The sequence below is a fragment of the Delphinapterus leucas genome, chromosome 2, assembly GCF_059928025.1.
Source record: "Delphinapterus leucas isolate spDelLeu-1000000601 "Yukka" chromosome 2, BTC_Dleu_Yukka2, whole genome shotgun sequence".
NCBI lineage: Eukaryota > Metazoa > Chordata > Mammalia > Artiodactyla > Monodontidae > Delphinapterus > Delphinapterus leucas.
This window is the reverse complement of record NC_143130.1, coordinates 153286617-153311673: the sequence shown is the minus strand read 5'-3', so window position 1 is coordinate 153311673 and position 25057 is coordinate 153286617. Positions and strand designations below refer to the sequence as shown.

The window sequence follows — 25057 nt, the reverse complement described above, 5'->3', positions numbered from 1 at the left end:
GGGAACAGGGAGTCATTACAAGGAGAGGGATTTGAAATGGCCTTGAAGGATATGCATAAGTTTTCCAGATAAAACTGGAAAGGCTACGTTGATATTAGCAAAGTCCTTTTGTGAAGGCCTGAGGAATGTGAATTTTCTCTTGTAGGACCCAAGGAGCCAAAGAACTTTAATAAGTAGGAGTATGACATAACTAGCTTTGTTTTTTAAGAAGTATCTGTGGTAGCAGAGGATAGACTTTTTCACCATTGACCATGGCAACTAATAAGGCCACACACCTAACATGCTCAGTTAATACTTATTGATTGACTGACTGAAGCCTTAGGAAAGGGTTATTAGAACTGTAGACTTGACACAAAAACAAGGGTTAGTCCAAAAAGACGATCCTGAGTATTCACATAAAGAAACAGCAGTATTTAAGGCTTACTGCTTGTTTTTTGTTATTGCTCAAAAAGAGGTAAGTATTACGATCTGTAACCAAATAATGCCAATTCTTTTTCTACATTAATATGACTTTATCTGGCTTAAAATAGGAGGACAAAGCAAATCAATAACCTTATCTACAGGAAATAAAGCCAAGTAAAATAGCATCTAAAACATCAATGTTTATTTCAGTCTGTAAGCCCTTTTTTTTTGCTTGCCTGTACAGTCTCCAATCATCCCTGAAATGCAAGTGATTGGGCTCTTCTGGACCCACTAGTTAAGGGGAGGGAACATTTATCTACCATCAATTCATGGGACACTAATCTCCTTCCCACTCCTCTGATTACAAGCAAGCAGGATGCTAGAGGAAAGGCCTCAACAGAAGCTTTAAAAATAAATAAATAAACTGAGCCCCTTCTGCTCCAGGAATACAGGAAAGATTGGCACTAATACAAGCGAAAGTGATCTGCCCAAACAAAAGCCAATGTGAAGGAGGAGCAAGCCGCACAAGCTAGCCTGACATTATTGCTGGGAAGATAGCACACTTGTTAAAAATGTATATTTTAATTTTCTGTATTGCAAAAGGCCCCAATTTGCCCGAGGATCTAGCTAAGCTGCCATTTTCTACTAGACAGAGTCTAATCTTTATTTAATGGATTTAGCATCTATCTTTACTAGAGTGGTCTCTAAGGAAAAGGGGAGGGGAGAATGAAGGGGCAGAAAAGAGATGATCAGATCCCCCTCCCCCTTTCATCCATCCTGCGCTCATGTTTGTGTTCAAAATTCAATTACCTCCTTATTGATACTTCACAGAGATATTTAAGCTGCAAACATGAAGCCCTGATTTCCCAAGGGGCCATGCCCCTCTCTATTTCACTGCTCTGCTTCTCCCTGGGTGAATTCCTGAGGCGTCCATATTAATAGGTAATCAGTCACAATTCATTTATTAAACGGCAAGCAAGGTTTATCAGCCTGCCCTGATTAGCCCGAAGAAACCACTGAATTCCTAATTTATTTATGGAAATGTAAGTGTCTTTCTGAATTCCATTCAGGAGCCGCAGGAGTGTTGTAGTCTTAGCATACTGCAATCTAACAGGCAGCACAAGCAGCAAGCAAGCTTTCCAGGAACAAGAGGGGCTGCTTGCCACCAGAAGGCAAAGAGCAAGGGAGATACGGAGATACACTGCAGGGAATCTTCTCTTGGCCACGGGATTTGGGTCCACATAATCCTTGGATTAGTACTTATTTGATTGGTTTCTGTTTACATAAAAGAGTTTGAAATGTTGTCACTAGGCAGCCATTACTATCCACTGTAACAAAAATCAATCTCAGGGATGTTGCTTTTGATTGGCAGAAAAGTGGCCCTTAATGGAGTACAATTGAGGACCTCAGTGAGTTAAAAGACAATCATTCTTAGCAGAGTTAAAACCAACACCAGACTGGAATACAAACCAAAACCACTAAAATAATACTTCTCGAACATTAATTTTAGATTAGTAACTAAACCAGACCCTGTTTTAATCTTACACTGTTCTAGGTTGCAGTAACAAAACAGCTTTGCGTGTAATTTCCACAGTTCTGATCAATTAACAATTCACACAAAATTGCCCATTACTAATTGAAAGGCCAATACAGATTAAATAAAGCCCTTAAGAGTAGCATTGGGTCACCGCTAACTGCCCCAAGAGATGCAATTAGAAAAGACACTGTTTCAGGGACATGAGCAGATCATATAGCCTAGACTGTTGTTTTCAGCTAGAATTAGGACTGTTTCTTCTGAAAAATGATAAACAATAAAAAAAAATTTTAAAATGTAGCCAGTGTTTCAATGCCAACCAACAATGGTGTTAATGCTATCTTTGTATGGGTTACCCACAGCCAGTGTTTTCAAATCCTAATCTGCCTTCCTCATATAGTTCCCTATGATTAAGAGCAACCTCCCCATATAACCTACTGTATGAAGTGAAAGGCAAGCCATAATCATGAGAAAAACATAAAGGTACTCCTTAAAACTGTCAAGGTCATCAATGACAAAACAAATCTGAGAAACTGTCACAGCCAAGAGGAGCCTATGAGGAGATATGACTACTAAATGTAATTATGGTGTCCTGGAGGGGACCCTGGAACAGAAAAAGAACATTAGAGGAAAACTAGGGAAATCTGAATAAAGTATGGGAAAAAGAGAAAAAGGAAAAAAAAGGTAAACTTCATTAGTTGTAACAAATCTATCATGATAACAATAATAGGGCAAATTGGGTATGGGTATATGGAAACTCTCATGATTTTCATATCTAAAACTGTTCTAAAATTTAAAATTAATTTAAAAAACAGAAAGTGACAATTTATAAACTAAATTAGGTGGCCAAGACATAAGTAATTTTTATATTTCTACAAGGTTTTGAAAAATCATTTTTCATTAACATTATTTTTGAAATATTAAAACCCATTAATAAATGAAAATTTTCATATATATTTATTTGTTTCTACCTGATAGGAATAGCAAAAATATATTTAGTTATTAGTATATATTTAGTTATCAGTTTTAAACATATTCTCCAGAAAATGTCATCTCCATGCAAGATGTTAATGACTATTATAATTACAATAAATGGAAAACCCCCTAAAACACACACACACACACACACACACAAGAAAAAGGTAAACCAGTTGTAATATTAAACTAAAATACAATTGGGAGGAGTATTTGTAAAGAAAAGCAATATATCCTCAAACCAATATTAATACTCTTTAGATTATGTTAATGTTACTATTCCTCTCTTTGAGTTTGAATCATCAAGAAATGACTTGTATGTGCTTTGGCTAAAGATGAAACACAGGGTCAAGTCAGGAGCACCAACTCTCCCCACCCCAAATAAATAACTGCATGCATTAGGATTCTGTTAATAATTCCGAAGTGAAACATAATAAAAATTTTCTTTTAAGGTCCAATGTCTTTATCTGAACTGTCCAATACATAAAAATACTATGTATGGCTCTGGCTTCTACAATACTAGCTGAAGAAAAGTAAAAAATGAAATGCGTCATGGCAGGCATGATTATAAGAAACTGCTATGAGTCAGACGATTTGAGTCACAGCTCTTGGGCTAGCACAGACCTTTGTGAACTATAAAATGAGGTCAATGGTCCAAGTTACTCAAGCACAGTTGTGAGGCTTTGGAAACTATGCACTTAAAGCACTTAGCACAGTACCTATTAGTAGGTATTCATATAATTATGGCTGTTGAAGCTATGCTTATCACTGTTTCTCAGCAGATACCTGATGACTATAGGCAGAAAACCTGAGGAAACAAAAAGTAAATTGAGCAGTATAAAAACAACACAGAGCCCATCTGTTGAATCCATTAACATTAACACAGTACTCTTGAAGACAACGCTCCTACTTGATCCACTTAACAATCTATATGGAAGGCAAAGCAGGTATTTATTACCTATATCACACAGATGAGAAAAAGAAAGGCAGGTTAAGTGATTCACCAAAGGTCAATAGCTAATAATGAGCAAAGTCAGGACTTGAATAGTTCTGACTCAAACTGCACTGGTCTCCCATCCTGAACGACAGGCATGTTTTGTCCTTTGGCTGATAACTCGTGACTTCTCTGGCACATTACTCTAACCCACATCAAATTCCTTACAAGAAAAACCCCTATAATGCCACAAGATTTCTTAAACCCCAATGCTTTCCTCAGGCACTACCATTTTAAGGAAATTTCAATATGAAAAAAGAGACTATTCAAATAGCATTTTATTTGTATTAAAATTACCAACAAAAACAGACCAATCACTTCAATTTTTCTTTTAATTTATGCTCAAGTACAACCTAATTTCCTCATCAATAAATTTCAATGACATCTTTGTCCAAAGCAGTATATTGTCTCACTCGTGACATATACATATTCACAAATACAAGACAGAACAAAGACATGCTCAAATCCTTCCTGAATATTCTATCTATTAAAACCCACAAAAAGCATTACTACATTAAACAAACTTCCTCTTGCAAGCTATCATTCTAGCGTTTTATGTGGGAAAATATGTCCTCTAGATTTGTGGACTCTACATCTTGTTGGTTCAATCAAAATAGTAATACATGAAACAAATGGAAAAACAATATTAAAATGTTCTTTCTGGTCTGTTTGTCCCAGCATGTGACACTTTATCAGTCCTACTAAAAAAAAGTTGTCAAGAATTACCCCCCACGTACCCACATTTTAACTAAAAACTTCAAAGGGAACACTGCCATCTACTGAATCACATTCATCACTATTCTCTATTACAGTGATACCTCATTTAATGACTCTCCGGGAACAAAAATTTTAATACTAAGGATGTTTACGTTAAAAGTAAACTTTTAAGGCACAAAAAGTTGTATACATTCACAGCTACCCATGACAAAAATACCCCAGAAAACAATTCCTATTATTCTTATCCAATACATAAGGCCTGCTCTAAGCGATACTTTGACATCTGGGGGGTTGGTTCCCTTCCTCTTCAACATCTTCTTTCCTAACTGGCTGGAAAACTACTAATGCTTGATAACCTTCTTTCATGAGCTTCCCATAAGAAACGAGAAAGGCTGTGAGGGCTATCATTTCAATTTAAGGACAGACTGGCAATAAGACTTCAGAGTGAATTAGTTTCAATTTTTATCTTAGCCACTAACTTTAAATTAAAAAAAAAAAGTAAAGTATACCATATACACAGAAAAAAGAACAAATCATAAGTATACATATGAGGAATTTCACAAAATGAACACATCTGTGTGGCAACCACGTACATCTATATAGAGAACCATTGCCAGCACCACAGAAAACTCCTTCCTCATGCCCCATTCCAGCCACCACCATATCCCAAATGTAACCATTATTTTTATTTATACCACCATAGATTAGCTTTGCTTGTTTTTGATACAGTATAATATGTACTCTTTTGTGCCTAGTTTCATTTACTCAAGGTTACATTTCTGAGATTCATTCATGTTGTTGCATGTAACAACAGTTTGTTCATTTTCATGACTGTACAAATATAACATAATTTATTTACTCATTCTACCGACACAGAACTTTTGGGCTGCTGTAGTTTGGGTCTATTATGAATAGTGCCATTCTGAGTATTTTTTCTATGCATCTTTTGGTATACAAATGTTTGCAATTCTATTTCTAGGGTATATATCTAGCACTGGAATCTTTGGGTCATAGGTTATAAGTATGATCAGCCTTAGTAGATACTGCCTAACAGCTTTCCAAAATGGTTGTACCAATAATCACATGCCATTTAAAGTCTCATAAATTTCTCAGCAAAGGGCCAATCTTTCAAACGTAAACTGTCCCCAGTTAGAAGAACCTGAGACACCTGGAAGTAGGTAGGGAGTTCTTTGGGGAAGAGAGGTCAGAGTTGCTCAGATCATAGCCTGAGAACTTCCCAGATTCTCAGTTTCCCCTGGAGGACTATGACCTAGAGTTCAGGGGTCCCTAGAAGCCTATTTAGAGAACTGTCTCCCATGTAACTGTACCCCAATACCAATTTACCAGCAGGTTTCTTCCATCCAGGTTCTCCTAAACACTCTCTAAACTCTAGTCAATACCTCAAACTCCCAGATAAAGATATTATGTTTTTGAGGACAAGCTAAGTTGTTTCAGTTAGAATTCAAAGACATTTTTCCTTCCTATCTAATTACACGGAATGCATTTTGAAGTAAAGAGATTTCAGAAAATAAAACAAAACAAACAAAATCCAACAATATTACTGGAATTGAATTGGAGTTACTATAGTGGGAATCCCTCCTCCAAGATTTCTCCTATTTATAGTGACAAAGACTCTTGTCAATAACGTGAGAATTCCATGCCTAACTTCATTCATGTACTGATCAGTCCTGGTGCGGTCTTATCTCATCATGATGTCTCAACTTAAAGGCAAAAAGGAGACAGCTGCCAGAATATTTTAATACCTATGAATTTAGAGAATTGCTCTACGTCAGCCTAATCATTTTGTAGAGTTATAAAAATATCTGCTACAAAAGTGGTGCTATAAGGATGTGTCCTTATGCAGCTGAGCGTAATGAAACACTGCACAGCCCTGGGTCACAGTCTGCCAAACCAGAGCTGATGTACATCAGTGCTGCTGGGAATTTTTAAAACTGTTCTGGCTAATCTTTTTAAAGGACTCTTGTTTGTTTATTTAAATAAGAATTAGCTGCAATAGTAACCAACTGCTTCAGTGCATCAACAATGAGTTGTGCCTAATGAAAATTCAGAAATCATTGCTGCATGTCATAAGGAGGTTAATATTTAACATGTAGAAGACTAAAAAAAAAAAATCAATATTCTTTTAAAAATTAAGGATCTGTGAGACTCTGATGGGTAGTAAATCCATTCAGCATAGAAAGGAGAAATAATCAACATCATTGTCAAGGTGCAGGTCAAACTCAGCTCATGCCAGAAATGCTTGATGGTGGCTACTTTCTTTTCTCTTTGTTGCCACTTAACAGGCTTAACAGGGTAAACCCAGAGAGGTTGCTGCAAGGCTCCATAGCCAAATTACAGTGTAAGGTTACTCTGCCTCCCTGACTATTTAACTACCTGACAAGTAGACAAACAAGTGATGCCTTTTACTATACTAGGAAACTGCCAGCAAGGGAAATGGATATGATAAAAAATTATCTGTGCAGGTTAATCAAATAGTAACTGCTGCATGGAATGCTACATTTTACATGAAATCTTACAGAGAGAAGGAAACCAATTTGCCAATGATGATATAGAGTATTTCTTTCACTCCAGTTTAAATATCACTTTTTAAAAAAGACTCTACCCAGCCACCTTCAGCCCACTATGATCTCTCATTTCTGAACTCCTGTGGTACTCAAGTGGCACTTAGTCATGCTCTCTTGTACACATTTGCCTTGCCATCCTAATCAGATTATAAGCGCCTTGAGAGGAGTTTTTGCTTTTGTTTTTGACATCTAAGGTCTAGAACACTCCTTTTCATAGTTGGCCATAGTTTTTTTATTATGATAATATCTAAATCCTAAGAAATAGATGTGAACCCCTTGGTAGGGTCAGATGTTAAAATAAGTACCAAGGATGATCAGGATATTTCAAATCTACTTTGGGAAAGAATAAAGAGAAGAGAAGAGGTAGAAGGGGCTCATTCATGAACTGAAGGAAGTGGAATACAAAATCGGGATGCAGTCGACCCTTGAACAATATGGAGGTTAGGGGCGCTGACCCCCTGCAGAGTCAAAAATCCGGGTATAACTTCACAGTTGGCCATCAGTGTCTCCAGTTCCATATCTGCATTCAACCAGCTATCGGTTGTGTGTAGTACGTATTTATTGGGGAAAAAAACCCACAACCCATATATAAGTGGATCCACACCGTTCAAACCTGTGTTGTTCAAGGGCCAACTACTGTACATCAAAAAAATACCCTTCAGTTAGGAGCAGGCCTTCTTCACATCCTTTTGGGCTTCCTAGGCTGGTTTCATTTCTGTGTTTTCTTCTTTTTCTTATATAAGTTAATTAAAAATTGATATATAATCCACATACCATAAAATTCACCCTTCAATTGTGGTAAAATACTGATAATATACATTTTACCATCCTAAATATTTTAAAGTGTACATTTCAGTGGCATTAAGTATACTCATATTGTTGTGCAACCAATGTCCAGACATTTTTCACCTTGTAAAACTGAAACTCTGTACCCATTAAATAATAACTCCCCATTCTCCCCTCCCACAGTCCCTGGCAATCATGGTTCTACTTTCTGTCTCTATGAATTTGATACTCTGGGCACTTCATATAAGTGGAATCATATAGTATTTGTCTTTTTGTGACTTAACTTATCTCAGCATATCCTCAAGCTTATCTGTGTTGCAGCATGTGTCAAATTTTCCTTCCTTTTTAAGGCTGAATAATATTCCGCTGTATGAACACCCATTTTGTTTATCCATTCATCCATCAATAGACACTTGGGTTGTTTCCACCTTTTAGCAATTACAAATAATGCTGCTGTGAACATGGGTGTACAAATAACTCTTCCAGTCCCTGCTTTCAATTCTTTTGGGTATATGCCCAGAAGTGGAACTGCTGGATCATATAGTAATTCTGTTTTTAATTTTTTGAGGAACCACCATACTGTTTTCCAAAATGGCTGCACCATTTTTACATTCCCACCAGTGATGCACAAGTGTTCCAATTTTTCACATCCTTGTCAACACTTGTTACTGTCCATCTTTTTTATTATAGTCATCCTAGTGGATGTGAATATCTCATGGTTTTGATTTGCATTTCCCTATTGATTAATGATGTTGAGCATCTCTGCATCTGTTTATTTGCCATCTGTATATCTTCTTTGGAGAAATGTCTATTTAAATCCTTTGCCCACTTTAAAAATGGGGCTTTTTATTGTTGAGTTGTAAGAGTTCTTTATATAGTCTAGATTATCAAACAATATAGAAATGATTTGTAAAAGTCTTCTCCCATTCTGTGGGCTGTTTTATTACTTTCTTGATGGTATCTTTTTTTTTAAAATTTTTGGCTGTGTTGGGTCTTCGTTGCTGCGCACGGTCTTTTCTCTAGTTGTGGAGAGTGGGGGCTACTACTCTTCATTGCGGTGCACGGGCTTCTCATTGTGGTGGCTTCTCTTGTTGCAGAGCATGGGCTCTAGGCACATGGGCTTCAGAAGCTGCAGCACGCGGGCTCAGTAGTTGCGGCACGTGGGCCCCAGAGCATGAGGACTTTAGTAGTTGTGGTGCGCAGGCTCAGTAGTTGTGGCGCACGGGCTTAGTTGCTCCGCGGCACGTGGGATCTTCCTGGACCAGGGATCAAACCCGTGTCCCCTGCATTGGCAGGTGGATTCTTAATCACTGTGCCCCCAGGGAAGCCCCTTGAGGGTATCTTTGAAACATAAAAGTTTTACATTTTGATGAAGCCCAATTTATTATTTCCTTTCTCTGCTTATGCATTATCATATCTAAGAAACACTGCCTAATTTAAGGCCACAACGATTCATGCCTATGTTTTCTTCTAAGAGTATTATAGTTTTAGCTCTTACATTTAGGTCTATAATCCATTTTTTAAAAAAAGATTTATTATTTATTTATTTATTTTTGGCTGCGTCTGGTCTTAGTCGTGGCACACGGGATCTTCATTGTGGCGTGCAGGCTCTTTGTTGCAGTGCATGGGTTTCTCTCTAGCTGTGGCATGCGGGTTTTCTCTCTCTAGTTGTGGCGCGCAGGCTCCAGAGCATGTGGGTTCTGTAGTTTGTGACATCCAGGCTCTAGTTGAGGTGCACAAGCTCAGTGGTTGTGGTGCATGGGCTTAGTTGCCCCACACCATGCGGGATCTTAGTCCCCTGACCAGGGATTGAACCCACGTCCCCTGAATTGTAAAGCAGATTCTTTACCACTGGACCACCAGGTAAGGACCATATAATACATTCTGAATTAATATTTGTATATGGTGTAAGGTAGGGGGTTTAATCTTGAGTTTTTGCATGTAGATATTCCATTTTCCCAGCACCATTTAAGAGACTATGTATTTTCCCCCATTGAATGATCTGGCACCCGTGTCAAAAATTAATTGACTATAAATGTGAGGGTTTATTTCTGGATTCTCAATTCTATTCCATTGATCTGTATGGCTATCCTTATGCCAGTACTACACTATCTTGATTACTTGTAGCTTTATATTAAGTGTTGAGACTGGGAAATGTGAGACTTCACTTTTGTTCTTTTTTAAGATTGTTTAGCTCTTCTGGGTCTCTTGTATTTCCCTGTGAATTTTAGGATTTACTTGTTAATTTCTGCAAAACCAGCTTCATTCTTGACCTAAATAAAGTATAGGGGGTACTACCTATATATGGAAGGATCCATAGTCCTTACAAGGTTAATCATGCAAACTGGGATCTCACTGCTTATACCCACCTAACACCAAAGCTAATGTGGGTGGGGACAGCCCATATTGGCATATGCTCATTTCACACAGTGGTGCTGAACAATAAAAACAGAATCCAATGTAATTTCTAGGGGCAGAATTCTTTTTTTTTTAAAATAAATTTATTTATTTACTTTTGGCTGCATTGGGTCTTGTTGCTGCACACGGGCTTTCTCTAGCTGCAGCGAGCGGGGGCTACTCTTCATTGTGGTGCGCGTGCTTCTCATTGTGGTGGCTTCTCTTGCTGCGGAGCACGAGCTCTAGGCATGTGGGCTTCAGTAGTTGTGGCACACAGGCTCAGTAGTTGTGGCTCACAGGCTCTAGAGCACAGGCTCAGTAGTTGCGGCGCACGGGCTTAGCTGCCCCGCGGCATGTGGGATCTTCCCGGACCAGGGATCAAATCCAGGTCCTCTGCATTGCCACCAGAGAAGTCCCATATAATTTTAATTTAAAGAAAATAATTATTAGATCTCATTTGTGGCAAAAACCATTTATTTCTTCTAACAGTGTCACAAAAATTCCAGAGAAAAATTACACTGCAACATTCTATACAATGCTAAATAATGCCATTACCAAAGAATCGAATTTTTCTATTCTTTATACTTAAGTAGGAAAGCAAGTTATTCTGAACAACTCATAAATGTAAGAGTTGTAGTATCTGAATTCAAGTCTTTAATATCCATGATATTTCAACCATGAAAGTATGAAAGTCAATATAACACAGGAGTTTACTTGCAATTTTGCTGATGCACTAATCTCAACAACACACACTGAAGGAGCAAGTCATTCAGCTAGTGAGTGAGCCTAGCAGTCCACTCACCACCTGCATCTCACTGTGACTCTGATATTCCCTATTGGTACTCGTTTACATAGTAAAAATAACACTATGGATACTAGAAAGGACTAAAAGTTTCTACAAATTTGGAATAAAGGATGGCTGGAATACTTTTCTTGAGGCTGGCTCAGATCCGTGACATGAATAGTTCTATCACATATCCAGAAGTGTGTGGGAATGTTGCAGCAAGTGCACAAGCTTTTATCAAAATATTTATCGTACAGAGAGAAGGAAAGAGCGAGAAACTTTAATGAAAGCTGAAAAGGCAGTGAGAATGATACAGGAAACATGGGACTTATGACCACAATGTGATTTGGGAGAAAATGTAAAGTTAAAGGGTTCATAAAAAAGAAGGATTATAAGTCATAACAAGAAATTGTTTAACATAGGTAAAACTGACATGTTAAAAGAAAATGCCTTTGTGAACATAAATCATGAAAGAGGAAAGGTAAGCTCCTATTAGACAATTAGATATTTATCATGTACAAATTATATAAGTGTTGGGAATTGAGGGGTGAAAAGCCCAGATGCTCACATATCCTTATATCCTTAAACTCTTACAGAGTTTAAGATCAGACTGACTTATCTATTTTGTAGTAATTGTTGAGAAAAAGTTATGTTTGTCCTACTGATCTGAGATCCTCAGGACATAAAAAGAACGCCTTTCCAAATAGTGACAGGCCAATAAAAAACCTCAGATACAGGGCAATGTTTTTTGGACTGGTTTTATACATACTTTATGCCAGAAATAGAGAAATATCTAATTTCTCAAAAGCTTGAATTTCAGTTCTCCTCATCATGGACAATGTGCAAGGCTATCCTTAAGGACTATAGTTTACAACTCTAAGTCAAGGTGATGTTCCTTCCCCTTAACGCTTCTGACTTTCCACGTGGAGTGTAGAACACAAGCTCAAGGTATATGACTTTGCTATACTTTCACTGGCATCATAAAGTGCTGTGGACAAAGATCTCAAATTTGGTAATTGCCAGCTTTAGAAGAGGTACATCCTTGATTATATAAGAAATATTATGGGTGTGATCCAAGTATTATTGGGTGATCCAGAAGGGTAGATGCTTATTGGCATGCCTTATGAAAGAAGGCAGTATATGACTTCAAGGAGATTATTTTCACAGGTAATGAAGAGTATACCATAAATACTGACATCTGCATTGGCAGGCAGATTCTTAACCACTGTGCCACCAGAGAAGTCCCATATAATTTTAATTTAAAGAAAATAAGTACAAGAGGGTGGCGAAGGTTTGGAGGGCACACATAAAAGTGACATGGAAGAATCAGAAGAGCGAGAAGACTTAGAGATGATTTGGCAAAGAATGACAAAGAGGAAGACACTGAAGATTTAGAAGAAATTTTGGGGGTTTTCATAAATTTAGTCAAAGTTCTAACATGGCAAACTGTTAACTGACACCAAAACAAGTTATGATCAGTGAACAGAGCTTTCAGTAATAAAATTTGCACTGATTCTGTACCAGGGAATAAAGCAATACATATCTACCATTCATAGTGTTCTTTAGAAAAAAGCTATCACTTCAGGAAGGTTCCCCCTCAGAATGCTGTGTCACAATGATCTCCTTGCTTCCTCTACCATTTGCCTCTTTCTCCAAAGCTAATGTTGAAATGTGACTTTTTCTGTAGTTCAGTACGTTTCATGATCTCACCATACAGTCCATAATTATCTGGTATCACTACCTTGAATATGAAGATTCAGAGAAGTTCAAATTAATGCTTCTACTAATATATTGTAGTGTAACATTTGTTTTAGTGGGAGAGTTACTTTAGTTACTTCTAATTATGGAATAATTTACATCAAAAGCCTAAAGGGGTAAACTGATTTTTTTCAACCACATCTTAACGCATTTTACGGCAAAAAATGATACGCTATAGGTTATCACAAACTTGGGAATTCACAAAGTTCCCTCGTGAATGTCAAGGTTCTATCTTTTTAAAAATTTACTTATTTATTTGGCTGCGTTGGGTCTTCGTTGCTGCGTGCGGGTTTTCTCTAGTTGCGGCGAGGGGGGGCTACTCTTTGTTGCGGTGCGCAGGCTTCTCATTGCGGTGGCTTCTCTTGTTGCGGAGCACGGGCTCTAGGTGCGCGGGCTTCAGTAGTTGCAGCATGCAGGCTCAGTAGTTGTGGCTCGCGGGCTCTAGAGTGCAGCCTCAGTAGTTGTGGCACACGGGCTTAGTTGCTCTGTGGCATGTGGGATCTTCCCGGACCAGGGCTCAAACCCGTGTCCCCTGCATTGGCAGGCGGATTCTTAACCACTGCTCCACCAGGGAAGCCCCCCAAGGTTCTATCTTGAAAGCAACAAGTTGACTCTCTAATTTACCACAGAAATGCCAGATGCTCATTTTATAGGCAGATTTTGTAAGCTTCATATTTAATAAGAAATTGTTAGAGCTACATTTGGCAACGGAAGATTCTCTCAGATGTTGAGAATATCAGCAGAAGAATCTCTTTGCTTCATTTTTCCTAGGAGAGATTGACTGAAGTAATTTGACAGTCGAAAACAAATTGAACAGTTAAAAACCTTCACGGTAAATTCTTTGTTGAAAGGTCAAGTGCGTCTGCTGAAATGTATTCATTCTATTTCTTTCAGAATTAAGATGAGAGAATAAGTACTTAAAAGACACAAAATAGTATACAAAATCAGAATGATGTTCTGTTACACTGTAGGTATTATTCACAAAGCTGTTGCAAGTCGACCATTTATACTACAAAGAATTTTACCTATTTCAAAGCTCATCCCGGTTGTGCTAGCTCCAGGGAACTAATTTGTGTGAGCTCTGGACTAATTCCGCAGTCTGTCTATAGAAAGAAACTTTGCTCTAAATTTGCCTAATTTGCTTGATAGATTCACAATCTTCTGACGGCTTAGGGAAACCCCTAACCTAACTTGATCAGAAAAGCTGAAATGTTTTCAAGAGAAGTGGACATAGGTCCAAGTGTCAGGAAACTTTTCATGTAAAGGGCCAAACAGTTAATATGTTAGGTTTTGTGGGCCACAATCAGTCGCTGTCTCATATTCTTCCATTTTTTGTTTTATTTTTATAACGTTTTAAAAATGTAAAAACCATTCTTAGTTCACAGGGAATACAAAAATGGGCTATGAGCCACAGTTAGCCAACCTTTAGTTTAGAGTAGTGCCATCTGATGGAAGTGTTCTATGTCTGTGCCATCCAAAATGGTAGACAGCAGCCGTGTGTGCCTACCCGAGAGCATTTACTGAGGAGTGCATCTGAGGAGTTACATTCTAAATTTTATTTAACTTTAAATAATTTAACTTCAAATAGCCACGTGCGGCTAGTGGCTACCGTTTTGGACAGCGCAGGTCTAGAGGACCTCCTACACCCACAAGAGCCCCTGAAAATCTCTGTATACCTATGTTTCCCAAGAATACTGAAGGCTTGGACAAGAAGTAAATTGGGTATAAATAGTAACTGTTATTAATAATAGCCTCCAAGTATTAAGTTAAGCATTGTATAACAATTCAAATGACTAACATCAAGGAGAGGGAAAATGTGTAAGAAACTTGAAACAAAACAGGTTGGCATTTCACAATTTATTAGAATGACATCTTTCAACATTTGGGCAAATCAGAACTTTGAAGTGTTGAGAGAATTAGTCTAAAGGGCTTTGAGTTTAAAAAGACCTACAATGTTCCTAATTTTGATGGAAGTAAAAATTTTTACCACTCAATTTGCATAGATTCTACTGAAGACAGATGCAACTAAAATTAGGTTTCTGTTTGCCTAAGAAGACAACTGATTTCTCCCATCACTGACCTGAAATGCTCCCAGAAAATTGCTTTGCTTCATTCATCACACTGCCACTCCTAGCAAGGGCCCTAAAGTTCATGAGGCACAAACTTGCTTTGTTAGCCAAGCTGTTACACAAGAAACCTAAGTCCTCATTTTCACGTGCTGACAAATCATTACCCAAGTCCATTAATGCATTCATAACTTGATTCTTGGAACTTGTGAAGTAGAAAATTAGGGGAGAAAACACTCATTCAACTTTAGAGGAAGCCTCCAATCAATGCCTTAGACAACATCCATTAAAGGCTATTTGTTTTCCCCACCTATCTGGGACAGAACACTTCTCATTTAACTAAGCAAAGAATTTAAAACACACAGTAGGGTGCAAATCACTACATATGTCCAGCTGATGATCCATGACAAGACTCACACCATCCTTCCAAAAAAGTTTTGCCTCTAGTATTTTCTATTTTAAAACAGTCCCGGAACTAAAGGCAACATTCCTGAAGAGAGGAAATCACTTCATGTAAAAATCATAGGTTGAACCATAGAACACAAATCAGTCATTGCAACCAATTGGTACAGTAAGTATTCACTCATAGGTCCAAGTCAAACTGTCAACAAAGAGTCTGGCATTGGTATATCCATACTATGAATTTCTATGCAGCAATTGAGAAACAAAGAGGTAGATCTATCTGAAATGCTGTGGAAAGATATCTAAGATATATTGTGGGGAGGAAAAAACAAGTTACAAAACATTACGTATACGTATTATGACCTCATCTGTGTGTGGTAACATATATAAACTTCATTAATGCATAGAAAATGTCTGGAAATGTTCATGGAGAAACTGTTGGTGGTTTCCTCAGATAAGTTCAGCAGGTAAGGATTTTACTTTTCACTTTATATTCTCCCATACTATTTTTAAAAAGTTTTTAAATCAAGAGATTGAATTATCTGTATAAGTTTAAAATGTTCTTTTAAAAGTCTGGAGAGATCTCTGCAGCGGTTCCGCAAGAGACTAAGAAGATGTGGTGGCCCTTCGTTACTATTGCAGTGTTGATAATTTAATGAAAAAGCCAAAGCTGTTCCTTTTGTACTTAAAGCCACTATAATGTTCCTAAGACTGCCTCTGCCAATAAACTTCTATAGTAGGAAGGGGAGAAAAAAAAAAAATCACAACATTATTATGAAATTGGGGGGAAAAAAAGGCACACTTCAAAAAGGGCCTTGGTAGGACAAGACAATCCACAAGTGCCAACCAGCTCCAGGCTATAAAGATCCCAGGAGAGCCATCACTTTTCAATTACCATCACTAACATTACTCATTATTTGGCCTGCTCCCGTCCCTAAGGAAGGCAGCTTGTGATGACAATACCCAGCCTCTTCTTGTAAAACAATTCATTAGGCAAAGCAGAACAGCTGGGGCAGCCACGTGTGTGTTCTTAAGGCACCACCCCACTGGGACCTCTGGCCCAGATATCCCTTTTGGTGAGGGCAGCTACCACCCCTGTGACAGCTGTAGAGTCCTCCAGGGACACTTCAGCTTTAATCAGTACTTCCTGCACTGGAGAGGGCCATTTGATTTCTAACATAAACTAATAGCACTCCTGCTTTCAGCAGGTTACACCAGACATCAGATAAGAGGCTTTAGGGCATTTTTATCTTGTTCTAATGCTCCAGAGTTAACGAGGCAGCAAAAGATACTGTCATAGAGCCCCAGTGTAGCTCTATTATCCAATAAACAGACTCTTTCCAAGACAGGTTTAATATGGATGGAGGAGGTAAAGAAGGCTGGCTTAATACTGATGCTATTGAGAGGATAAGAATCCAGTTACCAGAAGTAGGGCAAAATCATGCACACTCTGCAGCAGATAAAGTGCTACAAGGAAAGTAAGGAGTTGTCTCACAACAGGAAGAGGAAAACACTGATTTTCACTATTTTAAGCAGCATAAATCTGATAGCTTTATCTGGCATTTGGGGCCAAGTTTTCAAAAAGTGCTTCTAAATGAATCTATTTATGTATTTTGCTGAAAAGTAGTCTTAGGAGTTAGATTTTTTAAACTAGCAATATAGTCATTATAAAAATAGCTTACTAATAATATATGTAATTATATTAATAATTATATTATGTAATATATTAATAAAGGATATTACAGTTGTTTTTTTTTTACTGGCTATAAAGCAAATTCTACTATGTTAAACAGTAATATCACCAGAGCCTACATAATATCAGGCTTTAGAAATAATTCAATCATTCATTCAACAATATTGATAGACTTTTATAATCAAGGATCACGGGGCCCAGCTGTGAGACAGAGTGAAGATAAAAATTAGCCCTCGGATTCCCTAATCCAGGCTAATTCGCATAAAACAAAATTTTACTTAAACAATCTTCTTTTTTTTAATCTTAGAATCTTGATAAATATGTGGAAATCAGAGAACCAAGTGTTTCTCTTCATAACTAGAAATATCTACTCAGAACCTGCTGAGTAGACATAAGTATTACTAAGCTGACTACTAAAAACAGTCAATATTAAAAGATGACCATTTCTTGAGTTGTTTGCCTCCTAAAGATTAAAAAAAAAGCTGAGATCTTCTATTTACTTCCTTGGAAACCAACCCCCCAAAGACAAAGGTCTGCAAGATCTCTTAAAAGCTATTCACTCATTTTTGGAACACCAAACATACAGTAAAGAAAACAGAAACAGTCCCTACCCTTTATTTATAATTCACACAAGATAACCAACAAATTATAAGAATGAAGTCCAATTCACAAATTAACATCCATACATACAAAAATCACTAACTTTGAGCTTCTCAACATAACCATCACCTCACATTCTTCTACTTCTACTAACCAATCATTGCTCTTGCACAGGTCTCTCGTTCCCTGTGGCAGAGAATGTTGGTTGCTTATCCCAATACCTGTTCTCCCTTTCCTCCTTATTAAAAGAACCCCAATTCTTACCCAGCAAAATTACAGCTCAGGATAAAAGACTACATTCTTTTGCAGCTAGGGCAGTCAGTCCAGATGACTGAATTCTGTGGGATTTCCAGGAAGGCTGCTTAAAAGGAAAGGAGTCAGTTGTATGGTGCCCCTTTTTGTCTTTCTCCCTTCTCACATTCTTCTGGCCTACAGCTCAGGCCCAATGCCTAGATCTCTAGCAGTCATCTTAGACCAGGAGGTATCCTTTAGGATGGAAGCCAGGCACCAAGAAAGTGGAGTGAAAAGAAAAGAAGCCTCAGTTCTTGATGACACTGTAGAGCCCCCCTTCCAGTCTGTACCTAACTACCTCCAGCCTTCCTTTTTGTGGGGAAAAAAGAAATTCTACTTTGTGTAAGCCACAATTATTTTGGATTTCTTATTATATGTAGTTGAACCTCATTCTTTTTTTTTTGTGGTACGCGGGCCTCTCACCGTTGTGGCCTCTCCCATTGCAGAGCACAGGCTCTGGACACGCAGGCCCAGTGGCCATGGCTCACGGGCCCAGCCGCACCGCGGCATGTGGGATCTTCCCAGACCGGGGCACGAACCCGTGTCCCCTGCATCGGCAGGCGGACTCTCAACCACTGCGCCATCAGGGAAGCCCCCGAACCTCATTCTAATAGACCTGATAGCCACAATCTTTTATCCTATAACCTTGATAGTTAAGTTATTCATTTCAATGATGCCTTACTGACACTTTGGCAAACAAAACTGAAGTTTTATAATGCATACCCACTTCCACCTTAAATTGTATTCTCCTAGTCACAAGGGCTTAAAATCTTGAAATCATTTTGACTCATGTCTCTCCAGTCTATTACAATTTCATATCTATTTCCCCCCGCAAACAACCTTCCTTTGCATTCATACCCTCCTATCTAGTACAAGCAGTTACTGCATTCTTGGACTGCAACCGCTTCCTAGCTGGTCTCTTAGGTCGACCCATCACCACACCCTTCAATTCTCTCTGAGGGTGGCTACCAGACCTTTGAAAATGATTCCTCAGGTTTTCCACAATTTAGCTCCTCCTCACTTTTCCAACCACATTTTCTAGTACTCTAACCAATTCATACCCCCAAATTGCTTCTCAGTTGCAAGTGTCTTCTTTCCTCCCATATACAAACATTAGCCATTAATATTTGGAAGCCAAATAAGTAGCCATTTCTACTTAAGTTTCATCTCTTCTAAGAAGTGTTCCTTGAATTCTTACCTCACTTTTTCCTCTTTAGGAGTTTCCCTCAGAGAGGGAAGCATGGTGTGAGATGAACATGGTGTGACAAAGGCCAGGTCATGTAGAGCTGTAAGGCCAAGTTAAAGGCTTTTTATTTTATTTAACTAAGAGCAATGGGAAGCCATTGATGGGTTTTAAGAAGGGAATAAGGTCATATGTCAATTTGTGTTTCAAAACTATTACTCTGACTGTGGAGTGGAGTAGTTATTGGAGAAAAGATCAATTCTACAGGTAATTCTGCTAGGGGAAGGGGAGAATACCAGAAATAGATTAAGGAAGCTGGATAAAGCAGGCTTGGTGTAGAGGGAGAACTTGAAACTCAATATTCTAGAGGAAAATGATAGTCATTTGAGTAAATATATGTTCACCATAGGAAAAATTCAGTAAATATTTATTAAAAGAGCTGGTGTGCAGAATTTAGATAGGAGCACTAAATGTTCTCCTATCAAGTATGTATTGGCATTTACAATGCCTTAACTTTGACTGAATCTTGGTTAAAAAAAAAGAAAGCTACACAAAATTTAGGGACAACTGAGAAATTTTCAATGTGGAAGGATATTAGGTATTTTGCAATGATTGTTAATTTTTCTTGGATGTAATAATAGCATTATTATTTAGGAAACTGTCCTTATTCTTAGGAGATGTATCCTGAAGTATTCAGGGGTAAAGTGCCTGATGTCAGAAACTTACTTCAAAATAGTTCAAGGAGGGGGGAAATAAATAAATAAGTAAATAAATAAATATTCCCATTATATATAAATATGGGGCACTCACTGGATGTTTAAAATTTTTTCATAATGAACTAGTGGAGGAAAAGAAGACAAGGGGATTTCTTCTTAAGCTAGTGGAGAGGGGCTTCTTTTCTGGTGTACTCGTGGCATTGATACTCATTTACTTGGTAGTTTGCAACAAGTTATTTTTAACCTATAGCTCCAAGGAAGTCTGGGATCTTAAAAAAGTAAACCACCATAGGAGGATTTTCACCCAAGAATTATCCTTTCTACAAATATTAACAGATCAATACTCCAGCCCTGCCTTTAGTTTCAAGCCTGGCTACTCTTGGATTCCATTCTCAGCCTGATTAAGGAGAGGGAGGAAGACACTGCCTGAGCTTTTTCAAGTGTGAGACATGTTACTGAATCACTCTCCAGTGCCTATGTTTATTAAACCTTTAATACAATGTTACCAATCCCTGCTGTGGAGCCATTTCAGAGAATAGCAGGTATACAACTTAGTATTCAAATAATCTTTTGTTGTGTTGCTCTTTTCTTTGTTAATGTCATTATCCTCCAACACTGTGAGACTGCTCCCTAATTAAACCCTTGTTTTTACTGAATTTGACAGCTGAGGGCAGCAGAAACAGAAGGAGATAACCATAAAGTATTTTCTCTTCAACCAGGAGAAAAATGCTTCCCCTGCAAAGCTAGAATACTACAATTTCCCCACCTATAAAATTATTTTGGGGGAGGAGACAGTCTTAGTAATAACAAGCCTTTCAACCTGAGCAATCAGAAAGCTTATTTCTATAGTCAGACCTAGACGGACCTCTTATTCTTCTTTTGACTAATTGAGCAGGCAGGCATAGATGAAACTCATCTCAGTCCAAACTTAATGTGTTTATAGTTGAGCTGTATAAAATGGATAAAAGACAAAAGAAAAAATAAAGGTCTACAGCAAAATGGATGTCAAGCACTTCCAATATGGCATTCACTAAAGAAAACAATTTTTTAAATTCATAAAACAAAACAGGATGTTACAGCACCAAGTTAAGAGGATAACTCGAAGTTTTGTTTGGTTGGTTGGTTTAGGTTATTGTGCATGTTTGTTAAATTGGACCTAGTAAACCAAGTACTAGATGTTTTCCCAAACTAGAATTAGGTAACAATGTAACTTCACAAGCCGATTCCATGAAGAACACTTGCTTGGCATGATGGGAAAGAAGAAAATGAGTGGAAAAGGGTCCCTGTTCTAACAGAGGGCAAGTTCACTAACAGTAACTAAAGGGGTCTAAGTAGCTTATTCCTCTCACTCAAAGAAAGCAGTTTATCCCTCGTTGAGTAAGAAGAAACTCTATTATGGCAAATAGGAGAGATAAAGAATTAAAACCACAGATAATTTCAAATTTCATTTTAGCCATAGTTTTCTCTAACCATACTTTTCACCACAGCTTCTGGAAAAAAGCCAAACAATTATGTGTTATATCATCTCCTTTAATCTTCCCTCTCCCATCTACTGGTAGAAAGATGGCAAAAAGAATGCAAGCAGAAGAAGTAAAAGGTGATAAAAGTTATCAACTAGATAACTCTCCATATTATTTGGACTCATGGGCTGACTAAAGGTTGAGATTTATCATGCATCTTATCCTCTCTTTGTTAAACTGTACTGCCACCTCCTACCCTTTTAAACTACCTCGCAGAAGGTTTAGGATATGCAAGGACAGTTTTGATTCTTGAGGGATCTGCTCAAATATCAAATGTAAAAAAGAAAAGTATATGTTTGCTTCTCCATCTATTTTAAAAGGGCTTCTCGTAACTTCAGTTTCTTTTCACAACTGCTAGAAAAAAAGCAAACACTAGAGAATTCCTGAAGGGTCTTTAAAGACAGGAATATGAAGAATTTCTCTCTATTTTAAGACTTCCTTTCTCACGGCAAATGGTTGAGGGCACACCACCTCAAGCCGTCAGGAAAGAGCCATTAACAGTTGAGAATTAAGACATGGCAGACATAGTCATCATCAAGACTCTGGCTGGCTCCACTCTTGAAGAGGAATGAATGTTCTAAAAGAGAAATTCCGTGTTTTAACTCTAAGAAAAGGAAAATGGAAAGAGGAAAAAAGACCCAAGTTTAATTATCTCAAGAGCAATAGAAAAGGAAAATCATCTTAAATGCGTTGTGTAAAATGAAGTTAGAAAGGATTTTTCATATCTACCATATCAAAAAATAAGCTGCATTTTCACTTAGGAAATGAACATTGTACATGTTCTATTTTCAACAGTTATCCAACATGAAGTCATCTGACCTTAAACAAACAAACAAACAGGCAAACAAACAAGAGAGGCCAAGGTCCAGTATCAGTTCCTACCCACCATTCCTACCTAATCTCCCAGCAAGTTAATGCAAATCAAAGCAAGCACTTCACTGCTGCTGGTGGTAGTGAAGCCGGTTCCTTTCCCAAGAGAGGCCTGTAAAACAGGACAGTCACTGACAGCAGTACAATTACTGACACAGATACAGACTTTATGGACATGTTTATCTCTGCTGTAAATCCACACACTCTCTCCACTCTGATTCACGAGTCATAAAGAAATTGCAGATAATGAAAAAGTTGGGGAAATTTACAGCATGTCGGAAACCTCAGACAGCCAGAAGAAATTAAAGAGCTGACTAGGGATAAATCACACAGGTACAATTAAAACTTCCCATATACCTCCTTCATTTCCAAACTGAGGCACAATCCAATGGAGATGATGAAAAGTTGAGGTCATGACTCCTCAGGCTGTAATTATTTCTTAACTAACTGCATGTTAAAAATTAGCCAATTCACAGGTCATGTGTAAATGCTGATTTCTTGCTGCTACCTTGATTTCCTTTGCTCTCCACTAGAAGCACCCGCACAGCAATTCTGTCTGTAAACAGGCCAAATTGCAACAAGCAATAAACAGAAAGGTGATATCCCCTCTCCACTGCCATCTCTGTAGATGCAGGACATCTTTTACCATAGCCACTGTGGACTGAGCATTAAAATGAGAAAGTGGAGCTACAATGGATGAATGAAAGTGGAGGTTTCTTCTTCCCCTATAAATGACCATTCTGAAGGTTTCATTTGATCTCTTTTCAACATTCCAAAGGAGATGTTAAAGGGCTATTATGTTTGATACTAGAATAGGAATTACTTCTGGTGATGCTTGTTTGTTAATAGACTGAATTAGTGCTCTATTCTCTTTATGTAACCACCTTTGCATGAGCTTAAAAGTGGTATAGTTTTAGCTATACCACTTCCATCAACTACCCAACTCTGTTTTTCACATTCTTCTAGTGACAAAGGCTACAAGAGGGAAGGGAAAAACAAAAACAAACAAACAAAAGGTGAAACAAAACCAAACCTCCAAACTTTACCGGAATCTAGAAGTCTTAATTAAACTTTAACTCTTATTCCAATAAAGTAAATCAGAAAAATACCAAAGATAAGAAATAAGGGGCTTCCCTGGTGGTGCAGTGGTTAAGAGTCCGCCCGCCGATGTAGGGGACACGGGTTCGTGCCCTGGTCCAGGAAGATCCCACATGCTGCGGAGCAGCTGGGCCCATGAGCCATGGCCACTGGGCCTGCGCGTCTGGAGCCTGTGCTCCGCAACAGGAGAGGCCACAACAGTGATAGGCCCGCATACTGCAAAAAAAAAAAAAAAAGAAAGAAAGAAAAAAAAGAAATAATGTCTATTTCTTAAATAATAAGCTTAATAGATCCCTACTGCTGAAGACTAGAATAATGTGAGTTAATTGTTGGTCCCTCTATTCAACAAGCCTATAAAATTCTCTGTGAAGGAAAAAAATGATTCTATCACTTGCTGCACTCTTCCACTTTCCCCAACTTACTTACATAAAACTAGCAGGTTTAAAAAACATCAACCCAAACACAAGATCTGTCTGGAAAGCAGAAACGGAGAACAGAGTTTACCAACTAACTTCCACATAAATGCACGAACCAAGAGTGTCAACAAAGTTATACACAAGTCAATAGTCATCTTTGTACATCTCTATAGGACGGAGCCCTAGCCAAATCAGCTCTGATATGATTTTGAAATTCTGTGCCCTGTCAAGAAATGAAGGTTAACAGGCTTTTTTAGAGATATGGAGGATGCAATTGACATGGTTTCGATTTTGTTCCTATTTGATCCCTTGATGATTTGAGATCCATTTTACACTTCAGAGAACCCAAATGTCATTTTCAATTTATATATTAAGATTTTATTCTCTATGGAATAAAAATAATTCTAAGATGATACTAAGAGTTTCAACCCAGACATCACTACCATACAAAACTTAGGTCATATCTAGCTCATGGATCTCAATTCTATTCACTCAATAATCATTAGACATGGCTTCTAATCAGCTTTTGCTTACAATGATAAGTTCCTTTAGTTCACGGTCAGATTGGTGTCCAGTATCAAATAAGAACTACTAAACAGAGGCAGAGTTTTATTTACAAGCTCCTAAGAGGCAAATCATATTTTATCAAATGAGTATTTGAATGAAGCCAAGAAACATCTACTATGTAACTCTACTATCGACAGTTACTACTCTAAGAGGCAATATTACCCCTGGATTAAGAATCAGAAGACTTGGATTCTAGGCCATTTTGCAAATAGCTAGGCGTGTGACTGGGCAAATCATTGAAGTTCTTTGAACCTCAGTTACCACATCTGTTCAAATGGGAATAACAGCAGAATAGTAGAGAGAATTAAGTGAAAAAGTACATGTAAGAAACATAGCAGGCTCAAAAACGTTACTTGCCTTTCCCTCTTCATGAGACATGATTCAGATTCCTGGTTCTGTCACTAATGAGCTGTGTGGCTGTCCTTAGGTAAGTCACCTAATATCTTTAGGCCTCTGTTTCTGCATCTGTAACATTAGAGCGTTGGGACTTGATGATCTCTTAGATTCCTTTCCAGCTCTAACATGCTATGATTACCAATTCTGTCACTAAATTTCTGGGTGACCAAGGTCTAAGTCACTTCATTTCTTTAGACCTCAGTTTCCTCACCTTTAAATACTGGAGGGTGAACCAACAGAAAAGTAGATAAGAACTATAAGGGGAAATTCATAAAAGGAGGAAAAACAAGTGGCCAGTAAACATAAC

General features: G+C 37.9%; 1 protein-coding gene across 3 annotated transcripts in view; it reads right to left on the bottom strand.

Annotated features, from left to right (window-relative positions):
- The window catches only part of LIN52 (lin-52 DREAM MuvB core complex component), a 117826-nt gene that overhangs the window by 43742 nt on the left and 49027 nt on the right, over window positions 1-25057 (bottom strand). The window contains exon 6 of one of the 3 annotated variants that reach the window (XM_022576574.3): window positions 1678-24819. The exons of the other annotated variants lie outside the window; for them this stretch is intronic. Coding sequence (XP_022432282.1) covers window positions 24800-24819 — 20 coding nt within the window. The 3' untranslated portion in view covers window positions 1678-24799. Of the gene's footprint in view, window positions 1-1677; window positions 24820-25057 lie in introns of those variants that run through there. 3 annotated transcript variants of the gene reach the window in all.